Source organism: Lepisma saccharinum, chromosome 28 (assembly GCF_977018435.1).
Source record: "Lepisma saccharinum chromosome 28, izLepSacc3.1, whole genome shotgun sequence".
Lineage (NCBI taxonomy): Eukaryota > Metazoa > Arthropoda > Insecta > Zygentoma > Lepismatidae > Lepisma > Lepisma saccharinum.
Genome location: NC_139256.1, coordinates 10,661,643 through 10,687,682, shown reverse-complemented (window position 1 = coordinate 10,687,682; position 26,040 = coordinate 10,661,643). Strand labels below are relative to the sequence as shown.

The window sequence follows — 26,040 nt, the reverse complement described above, 5'->3', positions numbered from 1 at the left end:
TTTGGTAGGTACCTGATACGGCAGTGCTTTGGAATTAGCCTGAAGTCATATTCAATAACCCTTTTAAGTGCCAAAGCCTGGAAAGCAGCTTTTCATTGTGTGATGTTTGGTCAGGGCATTGCGTCCCATTGCTGATGTTATGTGGCTTTCAAGACTGGAGTCTGCTAGCTTTTCTTTTCAAGTAGCTCCCCAATCGTCCTTGTGAACACTGAAATTTCAGAGTTCCAACATCTGATCAAACTCAAGGCCACTCACTGGAATTTGAATATCGGATATTGTGATATCCATTTCAAAGGAAGTTACAGATCAGCCAAAGTATCTGAAGTTGTTCTGGTTATACCACAATTGGTCGACATCTCGTGCTCAAATGTTCAAATCTTAGTCAATAAAACCAAAATATGCAACTTTACTTTTGAGCTACTTCACAAACTAAGCAATCATATTATTTCTTGTAGGAGATGCTGAAAAGAAGGTACAAATATTAAATGAACTGCTTCCTCCTTTTTGTACATGGGACTAAGCATTGCTCATGAGTGGTCACAATTGTAGAATATACCGAGCATTCCCTGACATTCGCTATGAGATTCGGCGGCAAGCGGCCCGGCGTCAGCGATTGTCTTTCCCTGTGAACGGTTGCACGCTACAGTCTCTTTTTTGCTCTCCATGCCTTTGCTCTCTTTCCCTTTCTGTTGACGTTGCAGACCGACGCCAGCATAATCCTCCCTCGGAAGTTGTGTTGTGTCGTGTCTGTGTGTTGAAGATTGTGGCTTATTATGGCACCACAAAAGTTTACATTACAACAAAGGATTTATCTTGTCGAGTGTTACTTCAGAAAGAGGAATTGTGGAGAAGTGCGACGACGTTTTGCAACGAAATTTCCTGGTGTTCCCGTTCCACACAGGACCACTATATTAAACCTCGTAAAAAAATTTAGAGTAACAGGGTCAGTTCTGAATAAACAGTTAACCGATATTCAGTGTCAGAGTGCTTATTTCCAGCAGGATTCAGCAACTGCCCATATAGCAGACGAAACTTTGAATTTGATAAAGGAAATTTTCGAGGACAGGGTTATTAGTAGAGGATTATGGTCCTCTAGGTCCCCGATTTGTCAGCCTGCGATTTTTATTTACGGGCAAATAGAAAAATAAAGTATACAAAGACAATCCGCACACCATCCGTGAGTTAAAAGAGAGTATTGTACGAGAAATCAGGAGAATTACAATAGACGAACTTGCATGTGTAAATGCCATTTTCCTTTGGAGATGCCAGGAATGTGTTGCATCAGAGGGACATCATTTTCAACACCTTCTGTAGTCAAGGTTAGTACACACTATGAAAACTGTAATTTTAAAAGCTGACTAGCAACTGTCGCGGACCCCGTTCACCGGGAAAGACAAGCGCTGATGCCAGGCCGCTTGCCGCTGAGTCTTGTAGCGAATGTCAAGGAATGCTCTGTACTATTAGTTATGCACATTTCGTGCTGATGACCATATCATACGAAAAGCATTAAAAAAAAACATCCAATTGGAAACGAATTGAAACCACCCTTCAGTTTCAATAAACAGTAACAATCAATATGATAGAAAATGAGGGTATTTGTTTTAACAATGAAAAGAGCAAACATAAAAACAATCAAGTAGTGATTTGTGACTTTTTGAGGCACCTGTATTTTAGATATTTTGAATGTTATACAAGATTTATACCCAAGTTTGTATGTTTAAGTTTAAGCTACAGTTTAAACTAGGATCTGAACCACTGTGCAATGTGCACTGGGGGTCGGACCTAGGACCCTTTCGTTACAAGGTGGCAGCATTGCACATATGCTGTCAAGGAGGTCCTATAATTGTATATCACGGAATACTGAATGTTTTTACATTTCTGACACTCTAATTATATGTGTATACTTATTTTATTGTATTTCAGGTCATAGCAGGTCAGTTTTTGTCTGACAAGCGGGTAGGAACATACGTTGAGGTGGACATGTATGGCTTACCTACTGACACAATAAGGAAAGAATTTAGAACAAGAATGGTGCCTTCAAATGGTCTCAACCCTGTGTACAATGAGGATACATTTCTCTTCAGGAAGGTAGGAAGACTAAAACAGCTCATTAAAAATGTGTTTATTATGTTTGAATGTCTCAATTCATTAAAGAAATAACAGTTCACTAGAACTTTTAACGTGCAGTTTTATTGATGTTTGAGTGAGTCTTGTTACTGTGAAGTACAAAACTTTCTTTTTTCAATTGAATATATGTAAATTGACAGTAAAGAAAAAAACTTCTTATGTCATGTGCCGGCAACATACTTGTTAAAAACAATACAAAGCACAAACAGCGTGATAAAATTATTTCTCTTGACGTGGTTGAGGTTCCGCTGACGTTACTTCCTGTTCAATGAAACCTCAACTGCATCCCCTTTGCTGTCTCTTGACCAGGCCTGACGATGAGACTGAGATAGAATCGAAAGCTTGGACAAACTCTTCAAGTGTCTTTTTTATCGTGCTGTTTGTCTCTCTTGTGTTTTTTTTAATAAATATATAAATTGCTGAGACTTGACCTTTCACACCTAAATGATGCATAATATTTCATAAGTTTCCTTTCCAAATTGTCTTGGAAGTGGTGTGTCTACAGGCTAGACTTTTATTCCATAAGTTCCAGGAATGTAGTCCAGAAAGCATTTTCAGAATGTCACAATGGACAAAAAGTGTAAATCTATACAACAGAGGTCACAAACTGATCCCCTCCCCCCACTGCTTGCATGGGGAAACTGCAGCCTAGCACCAGTGCCATATTCTGAAACTTTGACCTGATTTACTGCAACACAATTCTTACTTATTGTATGTATTTATTATACACTCCATGTAGATTAATTAGATGTAATAAAAAAAATAAAATACCAATACAGGCATGCAAGTAAAACAAAAACACATAATTTTTCTTTCAATTATGCATTGCTTGCATTGTAGAATTTTTATCTTGTAGTCTACGGTTGTTATGCTTTTTTGTTATGTTTTTATGCTTGTAACTACTGTAGACTACAAGAGAAATTAAAAAAGAAACCAGATAGTCCAACAATTTCTATTTATTTATAAAATGTACCTTTTTACCTAAAATTGGACCCAGATTGCCATGATCCAAGGAAAATTACCCTTCATGTAGCAAAACTGCCTCTGCCAAGTGTGGCACAGAAAGCAGGAAGAAACATGCTCTCCTGCCAATGCTGTTTGCAGCGGTGGAACTGATGCCCACGGCTCGCATGTTTTTAAATAGCCACTCACTTCAGCTTGCCCTCCTCCAGGGGCGGATCCAGGATTCAGTTTTGGGGGGCACCAATTTCCAAAAGAGTACACATAAATAGTAATGAAAATTACAGTACTACTTTACATTAAAGTTTACCATGGTGAAACAAGTCTTTTATACTTTAATATTTCTTTAAGTACCAAGTCCAGTCATCTGTACATGCGGCCAAGTTATTAATAACAAATATATTTAAAAATTACATTGTAAAAAAAAAACAATATATATTAAAAATAGCGTATTCCTCGCAAACACAGAAACGCACAAGTTACAGATGTATTTTCATATTATAAACAGTCTGTTTTACTTCATTTCTTAATTCTTTTTTGCTTTATAATTAGTTTAATGTAGCACCTGAGCCCTTTTCAGTAACATGCATGATACATGATAAAGCTGTTAGTAATTTGGACACCAGTTCAACTTTTCAATCGTCAAAAAATTGGAACTTACTAAAGACATTTAACTCACCCTACAAATACTGTAGCTGTAGTTCTCGTGAATGTTTCCTTGCAAATATGTCAATAACCTCCTCTGGTTTCACTTGGTATTTGTCTTTATGGATGTTCAGGAGAGCCAAACCAATCAATCGTTCATTACCCATCTAAGGCAGGTCTTGATTTTTCTCAGATTGGAGAATGAACGCTCAGCTGTAGCCATTGTGACTGGAATCACACACAACGGGTGAAGCAAACTTCTAATGTTGGGATACAAGCATATTGAGACACACTTTTACTAAGCATAAAGGTTCGGGAATCAAACCTGGAGCCCTTTAGATGAAAGTAATTCTTACCATTGGGGGTTAGCAGTAGCCCGTAAGCTCTCGCTTGGCTGCATTTGGTAACTGTGGAAGGTACCTAAATAAACTTAAATTTACAGAACCCTTTAAAGAATGGCAACTGTCTTGTATTTGGGTTATAATGACTAGAGCCCGGAAGTTCAGGCATTTATTTTCGTTAAAATAGGCAGGCAAAAAGGCATTTATAATGTGGAAAATAGGCACTAAAAATGAAAAAAAGGCAAAATAAACCGAAAAAAGGCACATTTGGAAGTCGCTTACTTTTATCTATAATTTCTGGCAAAATGTTAAGATCTACATTGGGAAGAGCATTTCGATTTTTCCGTCTTGATTGCACATAACTACAAGGTGCTTTTTAAGTTCTCAACATTCATTGCTAGTCGTCTGTCAGAGAGAATGTTTCTCATAATAGAAAATGATCTTTCTACTTCGACAGAAGTTATTGGAGCATACATATAACAAGCTAATGTAGCTGGACTAATTTCGGTAACAGCAATCTCACCTTTTAGAATATCACAAATTGTTTTCAATTGTTTCAAGTCCTCATTTGCACTCACTACCCGTTTGCACTTTTCCGCAACAGCTGACCCCTTTTCTCCTGGCACTTCCATCATCTGCTGCATAGATTCCTCGTAGATTTTCATGGATGCTATAATTGTAATTGTCTCTGGCAATGCACCATAATGTGCAACAATAAACTTGAATAACACAGGAGTTTTTTCACTTCACGAATTGAAGCCGCTTCATTTTCTGGAAGAACATCTATCACCTCACTAATTTTTTGAAGGTTGTTAGCATAATATATAGCTGCAGATATCCAGGTTCCACATCTGGTCAAGACTGATTGCAGAGGTAAACTAAGCTCAGATGCAACTTCCTTAAATTTTCGGGTTCGAGAGGGAGATTTCAGAAATATCTTCTTTGTGTTCGAAATCAACCTGTCCACTTCTGCAGTCAGTCATGCACAAGGAAATGTTAACCGAAAGGCAATATCCTAATTGAGCATGAAATACTTTTTTCTCACACTTTTTTCCTTCAGCAATGTTGAAACATGCATGAGTTCATATTACTTAAATAAGGCGAAAATTATTCACATAATAAACGGAAGAAAAATAAATGCCAACGTCTTTTGGGAGAAAAATAATTTATATACACATTTTTTTTTAAAAAAATGGTTAAATTTCATTGAAAAAGGCAAAAAAAGGCATTATAATTAAAAATAGGCAGTGGGGTCCCAAATAGGCAAAATGAAAAGCTTCCAAAACATTCGAAACAACATAAGAAACGTATATCTGGAAAAATTTTATCAATATATGCAGTAGATAAAAAGAGGCATTTTGCCAAACTTCCGGGCTCTAATAATGACCTTAAGTCTGCAAAGGCAAGGATGGCATTAGAAAAGCATATTACCTGTCTCTCTCTTGAAGCGTGGATCGAAGAGTTTCTAAATTAACTCTCACTCGCTTGCTGAAGTTCGTCTCTTAAATTGTCCCTCAGCTTCGCAGCACTTCACTCCCAAACAAGTTCCTATAACTTGCATTCACTGTTCATAATCCAGCCTGAATCTCCCTCAAAATGAAACTCATGCTCCTCTCTCCAAAACTCGAGAACCCTCTTTTCTTACTCCTGAACACTGTCCTGTTCTCTTCCTTTCCTGATCCCAAGACCAACTGTCTGGAGCAAGATGCAACTTGCATCCACCCTGATCAAAACTCCTCTCCTTTTTCTCTCATCCCATTTTCCACTGCAAATACTGGCGAATGCTTTTCGCTGAGCCGGCACTGAAGTTAACACATTCCTTATATTTCCTGCCAGGCTTCCTAGCTAAACGTAACTCGAATAAGAAAATGAGAGATATGTAACGTAATGAAGAAAATTTGTACGCCTCTGCTGGATTATCTGGGGTAAATTTTTCCAATAACCAGATTAGTCTCCATAACTTGAGTTCCCCTTCTAATGATAAAATAGACTGCACATCATCTTCATAAAATTTAGCTGCCTCAATTATACTTTAGCTGGGTCATCTTCTTCAACAATGAATTTCGGAATTACTTTCTGTAGAGTGCTTAAGACTTGAATCTGGTTTCTTTGAAATCTATAATCAAATTCAGATATTAAATAATCCAGAAAAGGGATGAACACAACACATCTGAAATAATCGATGACATTCTTTGAGGGAATATTTGACCTATGTCTTTGATTCTGTGCAATTCTTGGGATTTTTACATCAACATTCAGCTCCTGAGCAAGTGCTTTACTTTCCTGAAAGACCTTATCAAACTCTTGAGCACTGCTCTTTCTTATATCCAATAGAGATGAGTAAGCAATGTAAAATAAAGATGAGAACATTGTTGAATAAGTGGGAGCTTAGTTCTGATTGCACCACCTGCATATAGTGTTGGGTAGGATAATGTGCTTTAAACCTTACTTTAACGCCCTTTGATTCTTTCATGACGGAACAAAGAACAGGGAGAAACTTTACAAACGATTTATGAAAGAAACATAATCTATGTTCGAGAGGCACCAACTTTCAACGGCATATGGGGCACCAACTTAAAATGATGTTCGGCACTCAGCAATTTTTAACGATATACAGGGTGCACCACTTTTAAAAAATGTACACATACTTAATAAGATTTTTTTTTATTAATTTTGTAAATTACATATTACGAGTATAATTTGCTCGAGCATTTGGGGGCATGTGCCCCTGTGCCAGATGTTTATAGGTGGTAAACGCAGCAACATGGAGAATATGCCACTGTCTAGCACAGATCTTCTGAAGTGAAATTCTTCAGAGCATTAAAACAAGTAAAACAGCATGTAGCACTGTGAAGAAAATGAATGTTGCTGTTTGTTCCAGCATGTGATCATCAACATAAATTTGATACTTCTACCATTGTTTGTTTACAGGTAGTATTACCTGACTTAGCAGTATTAAGGTTTGGTGTTTATGATGAGAACGGAAGGCTGTTAGGACAACGAATCCTGCCACTTGATGGGCTACAGGCTGGCTACAGGCATATTTCCCTTAGGACAGAAGCCAACTTCCCTATGTCTCTTCCAATGCTCTTTTGCAACATTGAACTGAAGATCTATGTGCCAGATGGATTTGGGGGTAAGTAAAGTACACTTCTCGTCTGTATCTTTCTTATAGTTATTAACATATTAACAACAACCTAAAGGTTTACATTGCGACGAAACCACAGATTGGTTTGATAGCTCTATTGTTTGAGTGTCCGCATGCAATTAGAGTGGCCAACTTGACATTCATATATTTAATTAAGAACCAAGATCACAAAATTTCAACTCATTCAGAGTTCAGCGAGCTATACAAAACTGCAAGATTTTGCACATTTAACCTTAGCATGCGGAGGTGACATCATATCTTGCTGCAGTTGATTGAATGCTTACTTCTGCAGCAGCAGTGGACAAATCCATATGGGTTAGGGTTAATAAAACATGCAGATTTGTAAATTTTTATTCTCTATTGTGATATTTATATTGTATAAAATGCAAATTAATTCTTTTTTTAATATTATCCATTCCATAAACATTTGCTGGATTGATGCCGTGCAGCTAAAAATGTTCATAAATATTCCATAATCTCTCTTAAATTCATGGCCGAATGCAATAGCTGTGACTCACATTTAAATCTTAGTTCAATCATACTTTATCACCAAGTTTCTAAGGAGGAATCTTACGGTCAAGTTTTATTGTTTGTCCCTTTTTCTAGCCTAGGTGAAACTCTACTACATGACTGACATAAAAGGTCCTCGACATGAATTGCCTCAAAACAGGATGATGCGATCCCTGTCATAAAAGGAAACCATCTCGCAGATTCTTGTAATGGAAAAGTTGTATCCAAAGTGTACATCGCACAGTAACTAAAATTCTTCACAATTGTCTGTATTACCATATTCATCGCTGAATCTGTTTTTATGTGACTTATTGTGTATTGTTCAAACAGAAATGTTGATGTGGCAAGCAATGAACATTGGTCTTTATCAGCACTACATTAAAAATGGATGTGTTCATAAACAATTAAGATATGTAAAAACTTTTTCTGATGTAAGATTATATGCATATAAGTGTTGCTCTTCATACAGAAGAATGACTCTCTATGCTGTATGAAGAAAAATCCAAAGTACCAAAATTCAATTCACTTCAGTTATTTAATGTGAATGTTGTGTTAGTTGTACATGAGTTCATTGTGCCACCATTAACTTGCAGTATTTTTTAATGTGCATATGTACATCGTCGTAGCTAGAGAAGCCACATTCCATTTTTAAAACAACGCTTTACTAGGTTAGAGCATACATTGAAAATAGTGCATACAAGGGCCACTATTTATATTTTGGGCCTTGGCAACACTGATTGAAGTTAGGCGCGATTTGACGTTTGCACGGAATCGTCTGGCATTATTGACCATAACGTACTTCAAATGTTTTGTCAATAGCTTGATTTGTGTTGTTTATGTTGCCTTGGAGATTGCGCGACAACAATAAAATGGAATTAACTCGTGAACATTTTCGTGTGATGATTTTTTACGATTTTCGACGTGGATTATCAAGACAAGAGTGCATCGATCAACTTACTTCCACATTTCGCGATGAAGCCCCATCCTTTGCCACTGTGAAACGCTGGTATAACGAATTTAATCGTGGCCGCCATTCGCTCAGCGACGAGATTCGCGAAGGTCGTCCAAAATCAGTTGTTGTTCAAGAAAACATTGATGCTGTGCAAAACCTAATACTGCAAGATAGTCATGTGACATACTGTGAGATTGAGGCAACCATAGGCATTAGTTCCACCAGCATATATAAAATATTACATGATCATTTAGCTGCGAGAAAGGTATGTTCTCGTTGGATCCCACACAATTTGACAAAAACTCGAAAAGATGCTCGCGTCAATTGGTGCAAACAAATGCTCAATAAATACAATCGTGGTGCTTCAAAAGACGTATATAAGATTGTAAGAGGTGACGAATCATGGATATATGCATATGAGCCGGAACGTAAACAGCAGTCAACTGTATGGGTGTTTCAAGATGAACCCAATCCAACAAAAGTTGTTCGCGCTATCGAAACAAATGGTCGCCTGTTTTTTCGGGAAAACTGGTCATGTGGCAACTGTGCCTTTAGAAGAACGTAGAATGGTCAACTCTGAATGGTACACAACAATTTGTTTGCCAGAGGTCTTCGGTCAAATACGGAAAACAAACAAACGCCGTCGGATCATTCTTCATCAAGACAGTGCCAGCTGTCAGACATCTCGTCTAACAACCGACTTTATGAACAGTCAAGAAATCGAATTGATGGGTCATCCACCGTACAGTCCTGATTTGGCACCCAATGACTTCTTCTTGTTCCCGAACGTCAAGAATAAATTGCGTAGACAACGATTTTCGTCGGCGGAAGATGCCGTTGATGCGTTCAAAAACCATATTATGGAGGTGTCTCAAGAAGATTGGAAAAACTGCTTTGACAAATGGTTCGAACGAATGCAAAAGTGTATTGACCATAAAGGAGAATACTTCGAAAAACAATAAAGCAGTTTTCAATGCCAAATTCCTGTTTTTTCATTGTTAGGCTCAAAATATAAATAGTGACCCTCGTACAACAATTTCAAAAGTACATTGATTCAGATGGCAGTCTGGTGGCCGAGCATGTTAAGCGGTAGTCTTTCAATCATGCTGCCAAAGTTCCCAGGTTCAAATCCTAGCCTGGGCATGGATGTTCTTTGTGAATGTTCCTTCATCAATTTCATGTGATCGCTATTCCTCCTCATCACCACGATTAGCCAAAAGTGGCAGAAACGTGACACACATGTCAAAAATACAAATACATTGATAATTAGGTGTGAGATTTAAAATATTTATATAATTTACATATTGTGATATTTGCAGATTTGATGGATGCCCTGTCGGATCCTCGTGCCTTCCTGTCTGCCCAAGAGAAGAGGGCGCAGCAGATGAAAGCAATGGGCATAGAAGAGACTGATATCAACACGAAGGATCTCAAGCTGGGTACAATGGGAGATACGAAGAACAGGGGAAAGGTTGTGGGGCCCGGAACCAAAGTAGTAGAGGAGGGTAAGAAATTGGTTATATACTTTTATTATTATTTTTTTACACTTTAGACCAAGATATATTGTATTTCACCGCATGATTGTCACACCTTGTTTTTTCAGTAAAAAATTTGGTTTATGACCTGTCATCGTTTAATCGTCATTTCAGATAATGAAACCTATGATAGCTGCGCACAATCTTCAGACACAGAAGATTAAATTTCCTAAGCCTTTACTTCCCAACACTTTAGTAAATTTTCTCTTCGTCCATAATGCATAAATCAGTAACTAATGTGTAACTTTTGTTTTAGACCAGATAAAATGTTCGTTAAACTATCGCGAAGAAATATGTGCATCGATTTGGATTATTCAATTTTAAAGTATATTCTATGCATCCTAATCTTGCACCAAAAAGACAGTTGACGTAATAATAAATGATGTTTCAGTACCAGTAATACAGACATAATTTTTTTTACACTTTAACATAATGTTCACACCTAAATTTTTTTGAAAAAAAAAAGGCAAAAAATCTGCAAGGATTATGTGGTGAAATACGATATGTGCGAAATGATATCCGAGCATGCATGCCAGTTGTATTTTGTGTTAATTTAGGGTGTGGAACTTCCAAAAGAAAGTTTAGCTCAGGAATCGTGAAATAATTTTATTGTTATTATCACATAAATTCATTCATTTTTTAGGGCCTCCTCGATGGCGTACAGGTAGCCTTGTGACCTTGTAATCAAGGGGTCCCAGGTTCGATACCTAGTGGAGGCACATAGTGGTTCTGATCCCACTTTTGACTGTAGGTCCAGTCCCAATTAGCCTTACTGTGCATAAAGTGGACTTAAAACACCAAATCAATCAACAATCATGAATAGGAATTACTGCTGTGCAAGGCTAGGTGAGGAGATAGTATGTACTTCTCCGGAGAATTTACTACGCAAATAATAGGAACTGGGGACCGGCCCCCATGGCAGAGTGATTAGCACATTGCACTACAACGCCAGGGGTCCTGGGTTCGAATCCTGGCATGGGCATCTGTGTTTGTGAGTGTCCATTCATCAATGTCATCATATCATCACTCATCCCTATATTGGCAAAAACTAAATCAATCAATCAATAGGAACCGGTGATACAAAATAGTAGAAGAAATCTTGATCCTGCATATGTATTGAAAAAAAAATTAAATCTATACTTCAGAAGAGAGGGATTGTGCATTACATAAGTGTTTATTCTCATGCATTGATAATACCTTCATTAGTTGTGGCTCAGTCAAACCTCTTTTAACAATAAGTTTTGTTTCTCCTTTTCCTTGAAGCATCCAAGGTATGATTAGAATAGTGAATTCCCTGTAAGAAATTATTTTATGATACGTGATTTAATGGCTGATATAAAGTTTAATGATGCCGGTAAATGGTACAGTAATGATCTCACAAAAGATTGCAAATTTGTGCAACAACCAAATTGAAATATTGTCGTCAGAATCAATTAATATGACATAATATGACTGATAGGTTTGTTGTAGAAGAATATTTATAAAAAAAAACATATGCATATGAATTTTAACTTCAAACACACATGGATAAAATGACAGAATTGCAGACTCAATTTGAAAATCTCATTCTAGTAGTAGCAAAATGGCAAAATTATTAATTTTATGATCAGGCTGATGTGCCATATCAGCATATTATTATTACTATTAATACTACTACTACTAGCAATCGCTAAGAATGTATGTGTAACAATTTCTTTTCTTTCGTCTGCCATCTTGTATTGTCTTGTTTTGTTGTTATTATTTTTATTTTTATTATTGTTTTTATTTTCTTCTTGTTGCTACAGTTTCAGTATAAAATGGTCTTGCAGTACTGTATCTGAAACTTTAATTAAATAAAAAAAATAATGGCTCTATCCCTTATTTTTAGTAACTACTATTATAGAAAAAAATATGCTTTGTTCATGAACTATGTGGGCAAAGTAAAACAGTTACTATATTTTTGTCTTTAAGTAAAGACGTTATTATATTTGTCACCTTTTCAGTGACTACTCCCTCTGTCCCATAATTATTGTCCGGTACACTTTTGTTTGTCTGATAGGCAAACTGTAACATTGGTGTATACAGAAGAAGAAAATTAAACACGGGAATGAACCATACAACGTTATTACTCAAGGATCAGTACAAATTTGCCGATCAAGTATCCAAAAGAATATAAATAAAAAGTCACCATTGTGGCATACCGGACTATAATTATGGGACAGAGGGAGTAATATGATAAAAATATAATTTTCTTGCAATGCATCGTAATCATTCTATAAATTCAATTTCTTATTTTACAGAGGATATAGAATTTGAAATTATTACACCAGAGGCTCTAAGGAACGAGAAAGGGTTTATAAAAACCCACCGTAAACAACAGAAGGAACTGGAACAGTTACGCAAGAGACAGCACAAGGAGAAACTGACCATACAGAAGCATCAGTGTGGTGCGATTGAGAAGCTGGTTAGGGGGAAGAAGTAAGTAGTAGATAACATATTACAATTTATGTACTTTGAAGATGTGACTTTCAATTGACATTTACAGTGGAACCTAGATTTTACATTTTTCAGGGGACCAATGTGAATGGACTTAAAATGCGGGAAAATGTAATTTTACAGGATTTTGCTCAATTAAGACCATGAAGATTGAATGCGGGTGTCCCAAAAGTTCCTTAACAGCCATCCTAGAGACGTGTAGTGCAGAGATTGACATGATTTGAGTATATAGTAATACTGTATGGGTAGGGGGAACATGATTGCTCTGGGTGACCATGGCGGTGGCCATCTTTGTATCCGCCATATTGGATGGAGGTCAAATTTTTTAAATGGGAAGGTAGATGTGTGGCACATAATTTTAGGCTAGAATTGCACCAGAAACAAGAATATGAAGTCAGTTTTCAGATACCTTTAATCTGTGAAAAGTTATTGCGCTACAAAATGTGCACATCCGTAAGCGAGTCTCCCATGAACAGCGAATATTCAAAAGAGTTTCGGGAGTGATAGCGGCACAGGGCTCAGTGATTCGTTGACGAAGGTGACGCATATCACGTATTGGAACTGCATAAACCATGGCCTTAAGATGGCCCCACAAGTAAAAATCAAGGGGAGTAAGGTCTGGGGACCTGGCTGGCCACTCCCTTGGTCCTTGTCTGCCAATCCACCTACCAGGAAATTGGACATCAAGGTACTGCCGAACAATGTTCCTATAATGAGGTGGTCTGGGCTGTATGTGGATGATCGAATACCTCCCAGACCAAAGATTCGATCAGATCATCATCTGCATACAGTCCAGACCTTGCACCTAGCAACTACCACCTCTTCCGCCATGTGAAGACCTTCCTGGGCGGCAAGTGTTTAGACACTGATGAAGAAGTGAAAACAACAGTGAGTAACTGACTATCTCACAGGCGGCAGAGTTCTATGAGGAGGGTATCCAAAAACTTGTAGTTCATTATGATAAATGTTTAAACCGGCAAGGAAATTATGTAGCAAATAGAGAAGTGTATGTAAATTCAGAAAACAATTGATTTTTGAAAAACATTTACTTACTTCGTTTTTATTGCAAAACTGACCTTACTTAAAAAATAACCCTCGTATATTGATGATGAATATGAATTAAAGTATAAAACCTGGTATCCGGCTGGTCATTTGGGAATTACTCTCTTGCTTCATAGATACTGCATGCTATCTCATCATACTGCATTCCTGCAGCTCATTGTCGGGTACATTTTCATGTAGAATGTGGTGCACTCCAATGGAACCTCCAGTGCAGAGGATGCAAGCATAGCACCACTTACACATGAAATGAGCAATATATACTATCACTGAATCCGAGAGAAAGATAACTTTTTTAATACACCACCTTGCTGAACAGAGCAGGCTGAATACTTGCAAGGATGAAAAACTAAAAGGGAGCACGTGAGTTATGGTATGTACCGTGCTTTTCTCTTCATTCACCACACGAATGGAAGGATGATGGCATAATTCCTGACTCACGGGCTCGATCTTACATCCCCAGTGCTGTAGCCCCATAGATCCTCTGTTAGTCAACACAGTCCATTCAACAATACTGTATTTCTTCCAATGTAAGGTGCACTTTTTTTTTTCTGGGTTGTTGAAAATGTAGGTGTGCCTTTGATTTGATGGACCCTTTTTTTTTCCGATACTACAGTGGTGGTTGTTGTTATAGCGATGTGATCACGTACCTGATAGTTTACTTGTCCAGGACATTGGTATGGAGACCATGGAGGCATCACGTCCTATCAGCATCAGAGAGCTCATTAACGTGACAAGGACTGTACGGCTTCCACTTTAAAATCAAGTTTCATGTGTTTCATCATGGTCAAACAATTGCAAATCAACAACAATTAAACATACCTTCTGATGAAAAACCAGGGGTACGCCCACTTTGTGGCCACCCTGTATGTATAAATATACCACAGCATTAGTGTAATATAGAAGGAGTATTTGCCAGTTTCAATAAGCAGGTTTTCCCCTTGATGTTTACCAAAATACCGGTATTGATAAAAATCACTCTTAACAAAATTTTCTTATGGTAGTATTGTTAACGGTAAATGTAACAACAGTATAATGTAATACTGTATGGTATTGTTCAAATAAAGTACAGTGTGTGCCTCAAATTGGAAGTAAATTATTTTTCATCTTCAATTCAAAGAAATACGGTACTACCCTTTTCTTGCAGCAAGACAGATTTGTCCTCGGATCCCGCAGTGAGGAAGCTGGTTACGGAACAGACTCTGCAGTGGTCGGAAATGGTTGAGCGTCACCGGAAGGAGGAGTGGGATATGATCAAACACCACCTGCAGGAGCAGAAGGATGTCCTGCGGAGGCTGATGGACATCGCCCAAGCAGCTCAGCTCAAGCAGTTGGAACTAAAGCATGAGAGGTGTGTTGGCACTTTCTTGTTTTACTGTTGTACAGAATTTTTAATCTTTGTGGATGTAATTTCATGTTTGAAGGGTAATATTGGTAAATTTAGAGCCAAAATGACCATAAATTGGGCCTTTGTGAATTTTTTTTAGTGGGGATGTTGAGAAAATTTTAGGCTGTGTGGATAAACACTGGTACAGCATGTTTCAAAAGTTGTAGAATGCCTACTTTGATTTTTTTTGTGTAACACAAAAATCAAATGAATTATCATGAAGCATCATCCATTGAGATATTTTTCAGTTTATTCTATGCAAGGAATTCTATAATCAATGGCTCAAGTTAAGAGTGAATTTTTTCTAGGAATGTAGGAAACAGTCGTAAGTTCAACTTTTGTAACTCATGCCATGTTAATTTGTTGTTTGTAACAAATTGGAGCCATGTGCAGTTCTTAACGGGTTCACAGATATCGATTGTGTGGACAATGTGAAAAAGTGAAATTTTTGTGAAATATAATCTAGATCGGCAACACTAGTAATCCAGAATTTTGTTGGAAGATGTTCCTAAGTACAAACCACAGAATTGCATGAAAAACCATAAATCATGATTTTTACCCTGCAATAAGACTTTTGAGAGCATTCTTTCATTCACTTGGCTACACTATTTTGTCTCTGTTATTGTCAATGTTGCCAACTGTAAGATCAAAACTGCACATGTATGATAAAGTTTTCATACTGGCTGACCCAGCTTAAGCAGGTTATCTCAATATACATCCATAGTAGAAGTAATAATATCAATACTGATAAGTGTACTTAAACATTATTTTTTATAATGTTTCTCAAGATTTAATCTTATCAGTTTAACTATAAAAATTGCCAGTAACTTTACCAGTCTGGTATTTGTGTTGGAAAATGCAAGTGTATTTAGATATTAGTTTGAAAAAAAGCATAAAGTAAGTTTCAGACCATAGAAATTTGGAAGACTATAAAATAATATGCCATTATTGTGAAAAGAATCTCTAACAAAGCAACAAATCTCTTTCCTTTTCCAAAAGATATTACATAAATTACATATCCATTAAAATGTAGGTTAAAAGTATTTAAAAAATAAAAGAGCTACCTTTTAAATCATTCCTGTTTAAAATAATTTTAATGTGCAATTTTATGGCTACAAAGTTTCTAATTATAATTTAACTTAATATAATTCATCTTATTTAGTAATATGCACCTATCTTTTTAATTTAAATTAGTCTTTCCCATTCTTAAAGAAGAAAACAAGTGTTCAAAAATTGGAGAAACAGTTTGACCTATAAATGCATGTTTTATTCAAGAGGTCAGGAAACAAAATTTATATTATTTTATGCCATTTTTGGTTGAGTGATTGCGCCAGTTTGTACTCAAAATTCATTTATAACTTTCTTATTTGTTGGGAAGAGCATGTACCATACTATGTTGTATTTACAGAGAACTGAAGGAGTTAAACAGTCAGCAAGCCAAGGTGTCCATAGAGACGATGAGGGAGGTTTCCAATGACAAAACATTGAGAAACAAAGCTGAGAGGGACCGTCGCATACGAGAGAAGAAGCAGAATATGACCAAGAAGTTCACAGAGGAAAGAAAATATGCTATAATGAAACAACAAAAAGAAAAGGAGAAGTTGAAAAAGAAACATAAGGATCAGATGGACGACCTGATGAAGGATGTTCAGAATGTAAGTTTGTGTTTCATATTGTAGCTTTGGTTTAAATCCTGTTCAACACTTGCTTTATTGATCGTGCTTCATGATAGTTTTCTTCCATGTCATGCTTATTAACTATATTGCTTATGTCGTTCAATTTCTACTTGCTTGTGTGCTATTGGGGAGTAATATATATATAATATTAACTTACGTTTTGCGAGTATCGAGGTAACTCCTGCGACGTTTCGGGGCGCAACTGCTCCCTTTCTCAGGCTGCTCATGTTTGGTTATGTATAAATCATAACCACGTCGAACTCTCCATAGGTTCAGGATATAGGATTGCAGTTTCTAATTGGGAAACGACATTGTAGTTTGATGTGTTTTAGATTTTTACTGTTTTTTAACCATACACTTTTTACCAATCCTATATCCTGAACCAACGGAGAGTTCAACGTGGTTATGATTTATACATAACCTAAATGTGAGCAGCCTGAGGAAGGGAGGAGTTGCGACCCGAAATGTCGCAGGAGTTACGTCGATTCTCGCAAAACTTAAGTTAATATTATATATATATATTAAACTTGTGAGTAATTCGCACAACCTTCATCATGTATTCATGTTTCACTATTGGGGAGGCCCAAAATTACATAAGAAAACATATTTTCATCATTTCTTGAATTAGTATTCATAAGTGTGTGTTTTCATGTAATTTTTTATCCACTTTCTGGCAATAATCAAGGTTTCTTAGTGTTATAGTGAAAATATGTCTGTAAATATCAGTGATTTGGGGGGGGGGGAGAGCTTGATGCACTGACTACCCATCACCCAATGGATAGCTAGCTACTTGGCAAGCCTTGTCCAGTAAATTGGTACACGAAAATAATAATAATAGTTTTACTCGCCATAATTTGAAGAAGTGTTCTTTGGTTACCAGGCAGGTTAAATTGGTGTTAGCATCCAACGTTTTGATTGCATGCATTGCTTTCATCTTCAGCAAATGTTGATTAGAGACCAAGGGTGAGTTTAAGTACAGGTGTTTCATAAATAATTGAAGGGTTACAAAAATTTATTGCAAGTAAAGTATTGAAATTACGTTGATGAAACCAGTCCAGAACAGAACTCAGTTGTTTTTGTACACCTACAGATGTTCAATGTGTGCACCATGGGTGACACAATAGTCTACTTCTTGCCACACTCGCATCAACATAGGCCTGTCGATAGTGTCTATTGCTGCCATGATATGCTCCCTTAGTGCTGTGATATCATGCGACATCAGTGAGATGAATACCCTGTTTTTTATGAAACCCCACAAAAAGAAGTCACACGGGGTAAGGTCTCGTGATTTTGGGGACCAAAACATTGCACAAAACACGGAATGATGTGCGTGATTTGAGTGTCACCTAGTGGCAGGGATATGAACTCTCAGCTTAACAAAACACACTCACAAACTGTTTGCGTTCCTCGTTCGTTCTGGACTGGTTTCATTAACGTAAGTTCAATAGTTTACTTGCAATACATTTTTGTAACCCCTCAATTATGTATGAAACACCCAGTATGTGTTTATTAAGGAGCAGAGTTTAGACCCAGTCCTGTGATTGGTTCGTTGTTCTGGATCCAAGTGTTCTATTGGTTTGTAATTTAATCTCTATGCATTTTTTAACGATTTCCATAGTTTACTGATCCATTCCTCTTTTTCATCTTCACTTAGCTGATCGAGATGTACAAGAATGAAGAGATTGAATACCAGCTTGCATCCAAGACAGAGTTCTTCGTGTGAAGAGGTGCATTTTTTCCCAATTTCATGAAAATACCAAAATGTACATATGCATAGTACTAGAGCAGTATTATGTCAGAATTATATTCTAGTCAAATATTTATTTATTTATTTTGTATCTGACATAGTTCTAATTCAAGTTGTTATGTATATAAATGCAATGTCTTTTTCTTAGAAGAAAAAAAAGATTACACCTTCATTCTGAGATTGATGTTAATTCCGAGCCAATTAAAAAATGTAAAACGAGGAAACTTGATCACTAGTATTTCTCTGTACATTGGTACACCAGACCAAATTGAGAACCAAGGAAAAGGGTAGTCCTGGACATTTTTCATTACCAGTTTAATGTGCGAGTGAGATGCTATGTACATTGTAGTCTGTGCCTGCCTGTGTGTGCAAGAGAAGTTGGGAGACACACCTAGTACATTTGTAGGGAATGCTTTGTGAATTGAGAAAGATACATTTTGATTTAAGTATTTATTTTGAATGATTGTTTCCACTTTGTTCTATGCTTGGTTGATTATTAAAGGAAAGTGCCTGTTTTGTTGTGCAATTCTCAGCCTTATTCTATCTGAAATTATATTTTTATCAGCAATGAAGCCTAGTATTAAATTTCTATTCTTTATGTTTCATGGAAAAATAATGTTTAGTCTTGCTAACTCATTCATGGCTCCATGGAAATTTTAATGGGCAATCAATTTTGCTCCCCTTTTAGCATGAAATCAATCGCTTGTCAAAAAGCTATGTGGAGCAGTGAATAAGTTCATAAAGGCACATTAAATTCCTCTATGTACAGTCAAACCAATTCCTTTAGCTATAAGTTAAAATAAGGTTTTATTAAGTAGACATCATATACATGTTGTAGTGTGGTCAACACAGTAAAAGTATTGTGTGGTAAAAGTTTTACCAAATTGCTCTTGTTATTCGAGTGGACCGACTAATTTCAAAGAATCACTCGCTAGAATAAGAAGAACAATGTTGAAATATGACACCTTCCATGCATATGTGGGAAGAATACTAATTTTGTCAGTTGAGATAAAAATAAGAGAGAGAACTTCTGAAAGCAGTTATCAGTTTTTGGAAATACTACGTGCATAAACTTTACAACTATATCACTAAATAAATTATTAAGTGTGTTGCAGACCAATTTTTCGAGAGTCTCTTGTTAAACTGCTAGTTCAAGGAATTTTCATTTTTAGTCTAATGTTATTGCATTTTTCGTAAAAGATAAATGTAAATATGTTAATAATTGATTATATTCAACCACTAAGCTTATGTGCATTAATTCCCACCTTACTTAATTCAATCAACATGTGAAGATTCACTTGACTGAATTAAAAATGCCATCACAAATAGATCTACACTTTGTTTTATTTTTAGGAATTAATTATTTCATGAACATTCAACACTCCCATGTCAGTGAAACATGAAATTTGTTATGGTTATTGTGAAATTTCCTCTGCACTCACTAATCTTTTATTCACCCCCTTGCCCCCTCTCTCTGTCTGCCTTTGAAAGCAGACTAATAAACCCATCACTTGTTAGTTGCAAAGTTATACTGGCATTTCAAAAACAACTGGGCTAGCTAAGTGAGATACCTGTTCAGTTAAGTTAGTTCCTTCAAATACAGGTAGATGGCATTAGTGTTCAATGTCCAAGGGTGTCAAATAGAAATAAGAAGTTGCAGCATAGCTGGATATTATAAACTTAAACAGAGATCTAAGTTACGAAATTGTGGGGAGGCCAGATATTTCATTCCTGGTCAAGACATAGATTTTTCAGTTGACTCCGCAGGTAAACTGTGGCACACACACTTGGTACAGGGAACAGAAGAAACAATTTCCTAATGATTATTAAAAACAAATGGAACAGTTCCATCTATTGCTTGCACATCAGACCACTTATGAAAAATATATGCAATATGAGGACTCATATTTTGTGCTTGTGCGAATTACTCACTTTGTGACAGATTAAGTATTTAATAAAATACCAAAAACAGAGTATAGTTAGGAGTCGTGAGTATGTATCATTATAAAACAACGTTTCTGGAGTCAACTGCTCCCTTGTTCAGGTTCTTTCCTTGGCCCCTATCTCCTTATTCCTTGTTTTACACCAAGTTGATGCGGCAAAATGCGATAGCGCAGGCCAAGGAAAGAACCTGAAGAAGGTAGTAGTCGACTCCCGAAATGTTGTTTTATAACGATACGAATCGTAACTACTCTGTTTTTGGTATTTTGTTAAATACTTAATCTGACAATATGAGGACTTACCCTCCCAGCATACTTCAAAAGACATCAATGTAATGAACCTGTAAAAAGAAAAGTGATAAGGATTAGTCAACTAAAAACTTTGTGATATTCCTTGACCCTTAAAGGGCCGTAATATTATACAAAACAAGCAGAATGAGATCCAGAATGTTTATTACAATCAGAACTAAATGGAGTATCATGATCCTACATGCAACACTTATCATATACAGTAAAAACTGCATATCCCGGAACCTCTATAAGAAGGAAACCTGTAAATACGGAATAAAAAGTCCCCAGAACGGACAGATTTTATACCTGAAAATGACCTGCTAAAGGCGGAAACCTCCTTAACGCGGAAACGAAAAACCATTTAAAGACCAACGAGATGTTTTTATTCTCGGTAAGATGGAAATTTCTTCCTTTATTTTTTTTGCTCGCAAGAAAACAATGCAATACTGTAAGTGGAACATGCCTCTGTTGCCACTCGCTTATCGGTAACATTGTCGATATGAAAGAATGCGCTACAATACTCATATCTGTTACGATTCAGTTTCTTTCTTTCATCTCTTACCCCTCTTTCTCCACCTATCTTTGTCTATTTCTCCTCTGTTCTTTTGTAATCTTTCTATTTTTGTTGTTATATATCTTTGTTTCTTTCTTTTTCCTTCACTTTTATCTCAATCTTTCTTCACCTCTCTTATTCCATCTTTCAATCTTTCTCTTTCCTTCTATGCACATTGCGCTACGATGCCAGGGGTCCTGGGTTCGAATCCTGGCATGGGCATGGATGATTGTGAGTGTCTATTTTACTTCGCTTTTTGTGCCACTTTTGGCTAATTTGCGAAGATGGGGATGAGTGATGATATGATGAAATTTATGAATGTATCGCATTTTTATTCATGTTCGTACATGCATTAGTACTCTACATTATAAGTAATGCGAAATGTAAATCTGTCTTTCCATTATTTCCTGCAGCGCTCTATACTGTATTTAAAGTCAACCCTGTATAAGAAGGAAAACTGTTAAGATGGAAAATTTTGCTCAGAACCATCATGTTCCGCGATAGACAGGTTTTACTGTATCACGTAATGACTTGCAATATTATCACATGGTAGTTTTACACCATCTCCAGATTTTCACCTCCATGTAACACCAATGATTATGCAACCCAAACAAATCTTACCAGCATTCAAGATTTTATCTTTAATCTTAGTATACCAAGTTTTCATTTGAATGAAATTGTAAAAAAAGAAATCTCAAAAGGGGTGTCATACATTGGAGCTAGGAACTTTTTCCAGAAAGTCTATTTTAACATCTTTTCCGGATTTCAAACTTCATCATCCCAGTACAAAAATAGCGGAACATTGCAAGCTTTCTATTACCTTTCAAGCTAAAAAATACTGACATTTCAGCACATCGAGTATGTCATTGTTATATTGCAAACTAATCTTCATTTTTTATATAACGTTAATCCTTACATACCACCATTATATTTGTGTTCATTGTTTTTAACTTTTTTAAAAAAAAGAGTTACCATGTAGTTCCACTCTCTTAAGGTTTCATTGCTGATAAAATGTTATAATTGTTTCACGTATTTCAATAAACATAGATTTTGCTTCACAGTTGTATTAGCATTTAGTACTTCAAGATACATAAATAAATATATATATATACATGTATGTACCAATGTTCAAAACTTCTGATTTTTTGAAGGAAAAAAAAATAACTTTTTTAACTACTACTGTTTAGAAAATTCACACTATCATAGTCAGCATATAAATCGTTCCTGAAGAAAAGAAGAAAACTTTAAAAAAATATAGTAGTACCTACCAAATCCTTCCATTTAATAGGTCAGAATCTCATAGTGCCAAATCAGCCTGCTATTGGACGACAATACTTCCCAAGCAGGCATGATATTAGGACCATTTGTGTTTGCATGAGGTCATATATGAGTTATATCCATATATTTAGGTAGATCTCATTTTCAACATAATTGCCATTTTATGATAGGAAATATTTTCCCCCTACCCTTTTCTTAGTGCATTTGAGAGAAAATTATTGTAAGAATCGCAAATGCTTTTATAAACTAAATATTAAAAAAAGGAAAAAAAAAATTCCCTGATTATCTTACATATTTTATATTCCAATATTTCTTACTGCAGGGTATAAGGCACTGTTAGAATTAGACTTATTGCTGGATCTTTTTCGAATTCCATATGCTACAGGAAGAGACAGACGGAATCTTTATATTTACTTGTAAAGTGCCAAGGTTTGATTATACATAAATTAATAAATATATTTTCTACTGTGCGAGCTGAAGATGTTCAAGTTTGTACAGAGTATATATGTGTTTGTGTGTAGAGAGACTTACGTTGTAAATTTTAAATGTTAACTGTGTTATTGCACTATGCACCACAACTAGTCACCACCGTAATTAGTGTGATAACAGCCTTAACTTGCATCTTGCTTGTTACGGCACTTTTTTTGTTCTCTTGCTTGATAATTTGATGAAAAATTATATTTCATTGTATTAAACAAGAGGAAGATGATACACGATTATTAAGAAAATAGTTTCCTACATTAAATATATATATGGTATTGAAAACTAAATTTACTGTTTTTAGTTGATATTTGTGTAATTAGAGAAAATATATTTGTTGCATAAATACATAGTTTTTTTTATTGTATTCGATCCTGACTAGAGTGAACTTGAATGGTGGTAATTTCCTTAGCTATGCATGATGTAGATTCATCAACCTCTCCGGTGGGGTAGTGATATGTCATCCAGGCCCGTAGCCAGGAGGTCAGCCCCCCCCCCCCCCCCCCCCCCGGCACTGCCACCAGCCCTCTTGACATTAGGTAAAACTAACTTGTATTCTAATTTGTTTGAGGTGAAAAGTGAAAATGTGGACAGAATATATTTTGTTTGTTCGTTCATCTTGTTTATGATCAGAAGTCTAAGCAGTGGCAAGTGTTTAGATGATTCTCTAGACTTTAGAAAGTTCTTTCATAGGGGAGCTTCTTTATCTGTACCTTCCCTGCCCCTGTTGCAGCCTCTTGTTTGACAGAAATCTGTGACTTTGATGTGATTAACCACATTCCTTCTGCATCTGCGTCAAATGTCAACAGATCCCAAGTTTTATTGCTTTGGCCGGGGGTGGGGTGTAAGGTAAGCACTATGATTGAAGTGAATATTGTACATTTTAACATGCATGATATAAATATCTGTATCATCAAAAATAGTCTGGAGTGTGTACTAAGGGATGGTGTCAGTAGCAGTCATTAGCACTGTAGTATTTGTATGATATTTCCAAAAATTTATATTTTAAATTAACACATAATTTACCTTCATTTAATACTATTAAACTTTTGAAAAATGGACTTGGTTTACAAAGTCCCCCCTGGAGGTGAGTTCTAGCTACGATCATCACCTTGTAATCCTGGGTTTGATACCCGGTGGAAGCCCATGGTGGTTCAGGATCCACTTTAAACTGTAGGTCCAGTCCGAAGTAGCCTATCTGTGCATAAAGTGGACTTGAATGAACAAATCGAATTGAATGTAGATTCATCAAAAATTTTGATTTGCTGATTTGATAAACATTATACATCTTAGAACAGCATCACATTTAGGTTTTAAAGCAGTGTATAAATTTTCAGTACTTTTTGCCGTGGCGGGAGTCCCAACAAAAAAAGAGGGCCTGGATGGCCTCCAATTTTATTATAAAATATTTTGGCCAGTATATACTATCTACCAAAATGTAATTGGGTATCTCGTGATGGTATGTTAACTTGTGCGGTCACGATGTGACCTGAACCATGTCAGACATGTTTGTGATTAAGAGAACAAGATGTGAATAACATGGTGCATGGAGCAGAGCCGTCTGACTTTGATAAGGGTGTAATCATGCACCTTGTCCAGTTGTCCAGCAGGACAATAGCCACCAAATTAAAGAGGTCTAAATAAACTGTGGTGAAAGGTAGGACATTTGTAGGAATGGTTAATGATCCGGGTGACCAAAAATTCTGACCATTGGAGATAGCTGAACACAGAAACTTGAAATTGTAAAAAAAAACACAGCTGATGTCCACCATCAGGCAGCAACAGGGGTATCAGTTTCCTTTGGAACATTGCACACAGAGCCTCATCACATTGGATACTCAGACAGAGCAGCTGCACATAAGCCCCATGTCATGGGCCAATAAAACTCAGAAGTTAGAGTGCTGCTTGGATCATTTCAACTGGACACTGGAGAAGTGGAAGTTAGTTCTGTAGAGTGATGAGCCGAGGTTCACACTGTTTCGTTCTGATGGGCCGAGGGTGGCAGCTGCCCGGGGAATGCCTTTTACCGGAGTACACAGTGCGAACATGGAAATCTGATGGTGGTGCTTCACACACTATCGTGTTGAACCCTTGCTGGTTGTTCATGGACCAAGTTGTACTGTACAATTCTAGACAATGAGGTGTTCCCAACATTGTGGCGTTTTTACAGAATGGGTCCCTGTTACTACGAGGATGACAATGCCATGTACCATGCTGCTGCTACTTTGTGGTGGTATCAATGCTTGAATTGGCCTGCCCAGAGCCCCAACCTCAATCCCATTGAACATCTTTGGGACGAGATGAACCGGCAGGTGATGTCTTGGAAGATGCAGTCATAATCCATTGCCCACCTACCTGAGATTTTGCAAGAGGAATGGTGGAACATTCCAGAAGACATCCTCCACAATCTGGTTGAGAGCATGCCTCAGGGGTGGCTGCTTATAAGAGCAGCAATAGATGTCACCACTAGGTTCTGACAGAGGTGCATATTTTCGTTAACTTTCAAATTTCCATGAATTTTTGTGAACCCTCCAACTTCCACTCTCACCACCCCTTCCAAATTTTTTCTAGCATGGCTACTGTTTGGTCTCACCATGGAAGGTTTCAGGTTAGATTCTTTGATGTTACTACTTCAGTGCTTTCTTCTAGCCCGTAAACTTAACATGGCCATGAAACCAACAGCAGAATGTTATGAATTACTGAGTAAAATGTTAGTGTTTTATAACTTGTACTCAAAAAAGTGTATGTTCCATTTCTTGTAGATGCTTTACATTCTAAGTGTCATAACATTACTATCAAAGAATCAATCATTGTTCCTATGTTTAAAAAAGGTGATAAAATGAACTGCAATAATTACCATGGAATTTCTCGACATACATCATATAAAATACTATCTATCATTCTTTTAACAAGACTAACCCCATATGCTAATGAAA

General features: G+C 36.6%; 1 protein-coding gene across 6 annotated transcripts in view; it reads left to right on the top strand.

The window, feature by feature from the left end:
• Nucleotides 1-22,265, top strand: part of LOC145980779 (1-phosphatidylinositol 4,5-bisphosphate phosphodiesterase-like) — a 219,587-nt gene extending 197,322 nt beyond the window's left edge. For all 6 annotated transcript variants that reach the window (XM_083113852.1, XM_083113856.1, XM_083113853.1 and 3 more), the window contains 7 exons: nucleotides 1,924-2,088; nucleotides 7,005-7,209; nucleotides 10,003-10,188; nucleotides 12,498-12,675; nucleotides 14,900-15,103; nucleotides 16,548-16,794; nucleotides 18,470-22,265. In XM_083113852.1, coding sequence (XP_082969978.1) covers nucleotides 1,924-2,088; nucleotides 7,005-7,209; nucleotides 10,003-10,188; nucleotides 12,498-12,675; nucleotides 14,900-15,103; nucleotides 16,548-16,794; nucleotides 18,470-18,538 — 1,254 coding nt within the window. In that variant the 3' untranslated portion in view covers nucleotides 18,539-22,265. The remainder of the gene's footprint in view (nucleotides 1-1,923; nucleotides 2,089-7,004; nucleotides 7,210-10,002; nucleotides 10,189-12,497; nucleotides 12,676-14,899; nucleotides 15,104-16,547; nucleotides 16,795-18,469) is intronic.
• The last annotated feature ends 3,775 nt before the right edge of the window (nucleotides 22,266-26,040 follow it).